This window comes from Hirundo rustica, chromosome 17 (genome assembly GCF_015227805.2).
Source record: "Hirundo rustica isolate bHirRus1 chromosome 17, bHirRus1.pri.v3, whole genome shotgun sequence".
Lineage (NCBI taxonomy): Eukaryota > Metazoa > Chordata > Aves > Passeriformes > Hirundinidae > Hirundo > Hirundo rustica.
In genome coordinates this window covers 1701881-1710121 of record NC_053466.1, presented here as the reverse complement: position 1 = coordinate 1710121, position 8241 = coordinate 1701881, and the positions used below count along the sequence as shown (strand labels likewise).

At 48.8% G+C, this 8241-nt stretch overlaps 1 protein-coding gene across 3 annotated transcripts; it reads right to left on the bottom strand.

Moving 5' to 3' along the window:
* Positions 1-370: 370 nt before the first annotated feature.
* Positions 371-7200, bottom strand: BRI3BP (BRI3 binding protein). Of its 3 annotated transcripts, none has more exons than XR_009208390.1 (4): positions 6985-7198; positions 5985-6087; positions 1849-5331; positions 371-1759 (listed from the first exon to the last, which is right to left on the bottom strand). XR_009208390.1 is itself a non-coding variant. In XM_040080965.2 (3 exons), exons 1-3 carry the CDS (start codon positions 7186-7188, stop codon positions 4913-4915), a joined length of 726 nt encoding a protein of 241 aa, XP_039936899.1. In that variant the 5' UTR covers positions 7189-7200; the 3' UTR covers positions 371-4912. The 3 variants fall into 3 exon arrangements, 1 of the variants encoding a protein (XP_039936899.1); XR_009208391.1 differs by having other exon boundaries at positions 371-1892; positions 1983-5331; XM_040080965.2 differs by having other exon boundaries at positions 371-5331; positions 6985-7200.
* Positions 7201-8241: the final 1041 nt, after the last annotated feature.

Sequence of the window (8241 nt, the reverse complement as noted above, 5' to 3'; positions counted from 1 at the left end):
CCCATCCCATCCCACCCCATCCCATCCCATTCCATCCCATCCCATTCCATCCCACCCGACCCCATCCCATCCCATTCCATCCCACCCGACCCCATCCCACCCGACCCCATCCCATCCCACCCGACCCCATCCCACCCCACCCCATCCCATCCCACCCCATCCCATCCCATTCCATCCCATCCCATTCCATCCCACCCGACCCCATCCCACCCGACCCCATCCCATCCCACCCGACCCCATCCCACCCCACCCCATCCCATCCCATTCCATCCCACCCCACCCCATCCCATCCCATCCCATTCCATCCCACCCCATCCCATCCCATCCCATCCCACCCCTCGCAGCCTCACCAGGCACTCGCGGCTCAGTGCAAAGTCTCAGTAAACATTTATTCGAAGCTTTGCCACAATACCTTTAAGTTGATTTGTGAAACTCGTCTACAAATACTGAACTACGGAGTACATGGTTTGGATGGTCCGATAAAGGAATAAATAAAGGCATGTAAAGCTCTGTAAAAAATAAGTCTGGTACAGCTGTAACTACTTAACAGTATTACCAGTAGGATCTCGTATGTGTCTAGGATCAGAAGTGAACACACGGCATCTCTTCGGACCAAATCAGTTTTTACATTAACAATTGTACAAACTTAAACACTGTAATCGTGAAACCTGATGTACAAAACAGGATGTGAAATCACTACCATCAGTGCCAACAACAAGTGTTACCACAGCAAATATAACTTCTGAATAAAAGGAAAAGATCGGTTTTTTACATGTGCTGTCATCACAGGTCAATGGAATTATCCAAAAAGTTTAAAATACATGCGGATACAATAAAACCTTTTATTTCCCAACCCAGATAAAGAGAACTCATGGTCACTTAACACCATTAGCTGCCAAATACAGATCAGTATGTGAGGCAAACCACACTTAAACACTTCTACACCACCGAAGAGCTAAGGTTGATACTGGTCTATTCTCCACACCGACGATGCAACGAGTCTTGAGAAGCGAATCACGAAGTGAAGGACGCGCTAGAAGCACAGCACTGAGCTACACCAGGTTTGTACACTGCACTCTGCCACCCAAAACCACGGGGAAAGCGCCACATTCCACAGGACACATCGGTTATCTACAGGCGTGTGCGTCCGGAGGAGCCGCTCCGCGAAACGGGGAAAACGCTGCAGCAGCTCCAAAGGCCGGGCCCCAAAGCAGGCGGCTGGAAACCCTCGGAACCACGGGGAGTTCCCGATCCCGGGCAGCCAAAGCCCATCCTCAGCACCTGGGCCACAGTGGTGGGTCCTCCAGCGGCTGCAGGGAGGCCCAGGAGTGGGATCTGTCCTGGAGGGGCTGTCCCCGTGTCACCTGTGCCAGCAGCAGCTCCCAGCAGGGCACCGCGGGCCGTGGCTGTGGCCGAGCTCCATGAAATCACAGCACAAAGCAGGAGCGATGAGCGCTGTCCAGTGCCAGCCCAGCCTGGAGCAGGTGTTACCTGCTGGGGCTGTCCAGTGCCAGCCCAGCCTGGAGCAGGTGTCACCTGCTGGAGCTGTCCAGTGCCAGCCCAGCCTGGAGCAGGTGTTACCTGCTGGGGCTGTCCAGTGCCAGCCCAGCCTGGAGCAGGTGTCACCTGCTGGAGCTGTCCAGTGCCAGCCCAGCCTGGAGCAGGTGTCACCTGCTGGAGCTGTCCAGTGCCACCCCATCTGGGGCAGGTGTCACCTGCTGGGGCTGTCCAGTGCCACCCCATCTGGGGCAGGTGTCACCTGTTGGGGCTGTCCAGTGCCAGCCCAGCCTGGGGCAGGTGTCACCTGCTGGAGCTGTCCAGTGCCACCCCATCTGGGGCAGGTGTCACCTGCTGGGGCTGTCCAGTGCCACCCCATCTGGGGCAGGTGTCACCTGTTGGGGCTGTCCAGTGCCAGCCCAGCCTGGGGCAGGTGTCACCTGCTGGAGCTGTCCAGTGCCAGCCCAGCCTGGGGCAGGTGTCACCTGCTGGGGCTGTCCAGTGCCACCCCATCTGGGGCAGGTGTCACCTACCAGGCTGGGTTTGTCCACGGGTGACAAAGAGCCCTGCCCATCTCTGGGATGCTCTGTGGGATACAAAAGCGATGCAGCCACTGGCATGGGTTTCTAAAAAACAGCAAAAACCTCCATGGATAAACTAGATGGCCCAGTATGGAAAATACTTGTAAAAGGTATTTACAAAAGTTGAAAGAGGTTAAATACAATACCACATTCATGTCCCCAAAAGCGCTTTCACTACAGTGCATGTTTAAAAATACAGAGCATTTTTAAAGTATATATATATTTTTATATATACATATATATATATATATGTACTGAAGATTAGATTGTGCTTTAAAAAAATCATTACTTCTGAATTTGACTAATGTGAAAACTGAGTGCTGGGAAAAATACTGATTAAAAATACCAAATTTTATATATACTGCTTTTCACGTAATATTTTGCTATACACGGGATGCAGGTAAATATAAAAATACCATTTTTCAAGCAGCAGGGTGATTGAAATTAAGAGTATTAATATAGGAGGGCTGATTTTACAAAACTAAGATAAATTATTGGAGCGAGACGGGGAGAAACTATAATCCAAATTAACTTTTATATAATACTTTTAAAGAAATCTTTATCATAGACAACTCTTAATATATAAATGATTCGGTATTTTTAACTTCAATGTTAAATATGGATTACACAAAATAAAATCTATGCAAACTGACCCATGCACAATGTCCTAAGAAGGCGATGGAGCCGCTGACATGAGCAAGGTTTGCAGACTTTGGTCCTCAGGTCTCAAATTCGACAAAACTCATCAAGACCTGACAAGCTTTACTAGTCAATTCCTAATTTCCAGGTTGGTGTTTTAGCCCAGTCCTCTGTGCTCAACACTAGGGAGAACTGAGTTTACAGGGAAGACTCTGTAATACTATGGAAAATGAGCTGGAAAAAGGAATTCACTGTAATTTACATTTTCAGCTTGACAAAGTGGACTATTTGTTGCCATAGCCCCTCTCCGTGTTCACAGGAAAGATTTTAAGTTGTGATAACCAGTTGTTTAACAACTCTAAACCATGTACTTGTTAATAAATGGGGTGCAGGGGGATTTACAGGTGACATTAAAAAATTAAAATGCATTCCAACCGTGCCGAGTGCATATGAACTTCAACCGTGTTGAACCGAAGTGATCACCAGGAGTCAAGGCCATTAACATGGATTAAAAAATAACCTCCATGGAAATGTCACACACAGACCCAAAGAGGTTAGGCAAGTAACACACACATTTCAAGAAGAACATTAAACTTCAGCATGAAGAGAAAAAGAAACTCGCCCCACAGTTACATTCAGTTAAGCATCACATCCAACAAAAGCTCTGCCCAGTGGAAGAACAAGCTGTGCTCAGCTGCCCCAGCCCGTCCCACCAGAGCTGGCACTGGCAGGCACACCCGGGGAACCTCCTCTTCCTCCTCCTCCTCGTTCCCTTGCTTTGTAGCCAGGCCCCATCACAGACCAATTTTTGTTGCGCTTTTTGATGTAATTGTTCGTTTGGACCCTACGGAATATGGAATGCTTCAGCTGTGCTCCATCCTACCCCTCGTGGGATCAGAACTGTGCTCATCACTATGGGGTAGATGCTTCCCCTCCCTCCACACATCTGTGTCCTTGGATGCTGCTGTTTCCAGGTGAAACCACATTCCAGACTTCCTTCCCTGAGGTTACCTTTGTTTCACTGCGTTTCAGTAAACCAGCACAGCCAGTGATATCCTACCAAGCTCGTTATCTCTATGAAATACAGAAATCCTGCAAAATAAAATTGCTTCAAAGCTCCACCGCTTTGAAAGAGAACCGTTTCCTACGCCCTCCTCTTAAAGGTGACTCGCTTTTCCCAAAAACCTAATGAGGACACAGACTTCAAGCAAAAAGCTCCTACAAAACTATTATAATTTTAGAAAAAAAATCCAGATCTTCCTGAAGGTAATTTATTGCCGCTTATTGGTCCTGAGAAAGCTTTAAGCAACAATACATTTGCACGTGTTTTAACTGCTGCCTTTTCTGAGAAAGTACGTGGGTCCTGAGATTAAAAATCATGTTTTAGTCTATGCACTTAAGCTTGGAAAATGCTTCACTGTGCAGATTGAATGAGAATTACAATTTGTCACGCTACATCTTCCTTCTGTGCCAATTTGTTAAACCGGATTTCCTTCCAGACACTATTAAATTAAAGTTCTCGGGATGAAATGCAATGATAAAATGCCACACGTGCGCTTCCTCACATTGGACTGGCATTTAAGGACTTCAGATCTTCCTTCTCCCTCATTCCCTACCTCCTGTTAAAAGCTATGGTGTGAATTTTTTGGCCTGGATACCAGAAAATTCCTCATCTGATACTCTATGAAAGGCAACTTCAAGGCAATGAAATAAGCCAACAAAAACACAAAAACATTCACAACTCTGAAGAAAAAATATGGACCCACAGCAGTTACTTCTCAATGGAAGTGCTTGGTAGCTTGAGATTTTTTTTTTCTTTTTAACTGTTAAAAGTGTCAAATTTGCATATGTTTAACTCAATTTCAATATCTGAAAGACTACTCAATTTTTGCTTTTATAAAAACTTTACAAAAGATGTTTTTAAATGCTTGTAAAAGTAAGCGTTTTATCTACTGAGAAAATTCTAGTACTGGATAAAACTCTGAATATACAGCTGAATTTTGTAAATGTTTTTTCTTTCTCCTAGAAGTCTAACGGCTGAGTGTTTAACCTAGATAAATTAGTCTCAGACATGATGAAAAGTTATAACTCTGCACACTTTTTACCATGTGATGTCTTGTTGCTTTGTAACTTTCGGATGAGACAGTGCTTAGGAATTTTCCGGAGCTGGTGTACAGTGGTCGGCAGGGGCCGGCTCATTGCTCGCTGCCCCTGTCCAGGTTCTCGATCACCCTGGAAAGGCGGATGTTCAGCAGTCTGATCTGACTATCCAGGTGATCCATCTTCTCCTCCAGGCTGCTGTTGCTGTTTCTTCTCCAGTAAAATCCAACCGGCCCCGTCATGAAGTAGACGGCCACGACGAAGCAGAGCGGCAGCACGGCGTGCTCCGGGTCGCCCTCGTACTTCTGCAGGATGTACACACAGGACAGGGTGAACAGGGCCACCCTGGCGATCCAGAAGAAGCGGCCAAACAGCATGTGCAGGAGATAGAAGAAGAATCCAAGGAAGAGAGATAAAAACCAATAGGCCAGTAAAATGGCACCGATCAGCAGGAGGGCGCGGGTCGGGTTGTTGGCAATCGCCGCCGGGCTGAAATAATGAGTCAGGTTGGAGGCTGAAAAACAAAGGAAAATGTACGGGATGGTAATGAGCGTGGGCCGAAGGTGGCACGGGGCAAAAACACCAGCACAGCTCCAAAGGGTCAAACCCCCACAGCACTGGGGTCACAGCCCTGTTTTCTAAAGTAAGGGCTGAAGCTGCTTCACCTGTTTCTGGATGAATCTCCCTCAAATCACTGGCTCAGCTCCAATGATTCAACGGAATTCCTTCCAGGAAAGGTGCTAAAGGCTCTTTAAAGACAAACCGCTGTAGAGCCTGAGGTCAAAACTCATACTGGGGCTACAGATCTTGCTTTGTAAAAGGTACATTCTAAAGGCTTTCAACTGCATCTTTCCTTCCTCTGGTCCTGATTGATTTTCCTGCACTGCTCCTGGCTGTGTGAATCCATTTAATGATGACACCAAGGAACCAAACTGTGACTTGTAATTCATTCTATAGACATCCTGGAGATACACATACAGAAATGGAATGGTGGGGTTCAGTCTTCTTGTTTGAAGATATTAACGGGAAAATCAAAGCCAGTGAAGCACAGAGAGACACCACTGACGGATGTTTAAGCAGCATGATAAAATGTAACTGTTCTCCCATTTGCTTGTAAACACTGTTACAGGCTGAGACAGTTCAAGGGTGAGCAGGCATCACACTTACCATCAATTCCAAGAACATCTAACAAATCAGTCCATATTCTCCAGAATGTGTCCATTAATACATCCACCCCATTCACAAACCTCTCTGTCAACCTTGAGAAAAACTGAGAAATAAAATCGAAAATTAAAAAAAAATCCTCAATTCCTAAAGTAACACTTTGAGACTTATTTGTCAAGAGTAGAATTATAATTCATTAAGCAAGAATTGCAGATTATTTAAGAGCCCACATGGGAAAAATTGTACATCTGAGATTTTTTTCAACTCTGTGAATCATGAATTTATGCATTGCAATTATCGTTGTTGTAGGTATTTTGGCATGTAAACGTATACGTTGGCAGGATTTAAAAATGTGCTTTATTTGCTTTACTCTTGTTTCAAAGTTTAGAGAAAACACTATTACCAACATCTGGTAAATCAAACCAAAGATTTAGTTTTATCAAGCAACCGAGAGACGTCCCCGGCATCACATCCAAATGTCTCAGGTGTACTCAGAGGTCAATCCAACAAAATTTATTATTCCTTCCAACTGCCTGAGGAAGGCGTGAGCAGAGGAATGTACAGCTCCCGCACGCCCGCTTTCCTGCAAGTTCCGATGGCCCTACAAGCACAGGATGCTCTGCTGATGCAGACAGACCGGATTTCAGCTCCGGAGGGCTCCTCACCGCCAGCGAGCGGCCCTGGCCGTCTCCCCCACCTAAAACCACCTTTATTTAAGCATTTGGCTGCTGTTTCTCCCAGCTAGCTGCAAGCCCGGCCTCCCGCTTTTCTCCCCAAAGCAGCGCCGGCCGTTCCTCCGCCTCGCACCGGGACGAGGCCACGGCCGGTCCAGCACCGAGCCCCGCACCGGGGGGCGATGGGGGCGCGGGGCTGCGGCCCGAGAGCCGCCCGTTCACCCTCGGATCATCGAGGCGGAGGGAAAAGAAGCGAAAGAAGCGGAAAAGAGAAGGCGGGGAGGGGGGTGGGTGGTGGTGGTGTAGCGAGCAAGCAACTGGCGCCTCACCTTCTGCAGGGCCCGCACGTTGTCCTCACCGAAGAGGCCGCTGACGCCCTGGTAGAGGCCGCTGGCGGCGCGGCGGAGGCTGTTCTGGCGGTCGGCCCCGCGGCTCCTCGCCGCCCGAGCGCCGGGCCCCGCCGCGCCGAGCAGCAGCAGCAGCAGGAGCAGCAGCAGCAGCCCCCGGAGCTGCACCCGCCGCGCCGCCGCCATGGCCGCCCCGCCGCGCCCGCCGCTGCGCCGCCCGCCGGCCGCGCTCCGCGGCGCCGCCCGCTCGGGAGGGGCTCCGCGCCCGCCGCCTGAGGGGAGCACGGGAAAATCGCCGCGCCCGGGAAAGGCCGCGCTGAGGGAAACGCCGCCAGGGCGGCCACAGCCGAGCCGGAGCCTCTGCTCCGCCCGAGAGAGGCCGCGCAGTGCGCAGCGCTGTGCCATGCTCCTGAGTGCCGGAGAGATAAGGAGCTGCTGGACAGGGTCCACAAAGATGATTTGGGGTCTGGAGCATCTCTTATGAGGAGAGACTGCGGAAGCTGATTTTATACTCCGTGTTCTTGACCTCAGGCTCTACAGCGGTTTGTCTTTAAAGAGCCTTTAGCACCTTTCCTGGAAGGAATTCCGTTGAATCTGTTGGAGCTGAGCCAGTGATTTGAGGAAGGTTCATCCAGAAGTAGGTGAAGCAGCTTCAGCCCTTACTTTAGAAAACAGGGCTGTGACCCCAGTGCTGTGGGGGTTTGACCCTTTGGAGCTGTGCTGGTGTTTTTGCCCCGTGCCACCTTCGGCCCATGCTCATTACCATCCCGTACATTTTCCTTTGTTTCTTAGCCTCCAACCTGCCTCATTATTTCAGCCCGGCGGCGATTGCCAACAACCGTGTGGCTCAGCCTAAGCCTGGTAACGGAGTAGATATTTAGAATATAGACACCTCTGCTATGGCCTTTTTCCCAGTTTTAGTCTGGCCAAAGCACTTATTTTCACATTTAGCAGAACGGCCTAGACCTTTCAGCATTGTTTTCTATTTGGCCCTGGAAGGGTTGGGCCCACATCCAGGAAGGTACTTAGGATTCGATTTCAGCGGGATATAGATGCTTTATATATTTATAACGGGTGCTTTCATTTAAGATTTGCTGATCTGTTGGTACCCGTGTGTAGTCTGAAGCCCCATCCTCTTCCAGAGCAAGTTGGTAACTGATGACAGGTATTTCTGAGGTTCTTGTGAGGTTTCTGGTTATCTGCCTACGTTGTGCTTATACTCTGAGCACGCACTAAATG

Bases quoted from the DNA above. Each gene is read 5' to 3' on its own strand.
- BRI3BP (XM_040080965.2), bottom strand. From the start codon at position 7,188: ATGGCGGCGGCGCGGCGGGTGCAGCTCCGGGGGCTGCTGCTGCTGCTC. The intron at 6,088-6,984 runs GTGAGGCGCCAG...TTTATTTCTCAG, and splicing joins ACGTGCGGGCCCTGCAGAAG to TTTTTCTCAAGGTTGACAGA. The intron at 5,332-5,984 runs GTAAGTGTGATG...TTTGTTTTTCAG, and splicing joins AGATGTTCTTGGAATTGATG to CCTCCAACCTGACTCATTAT.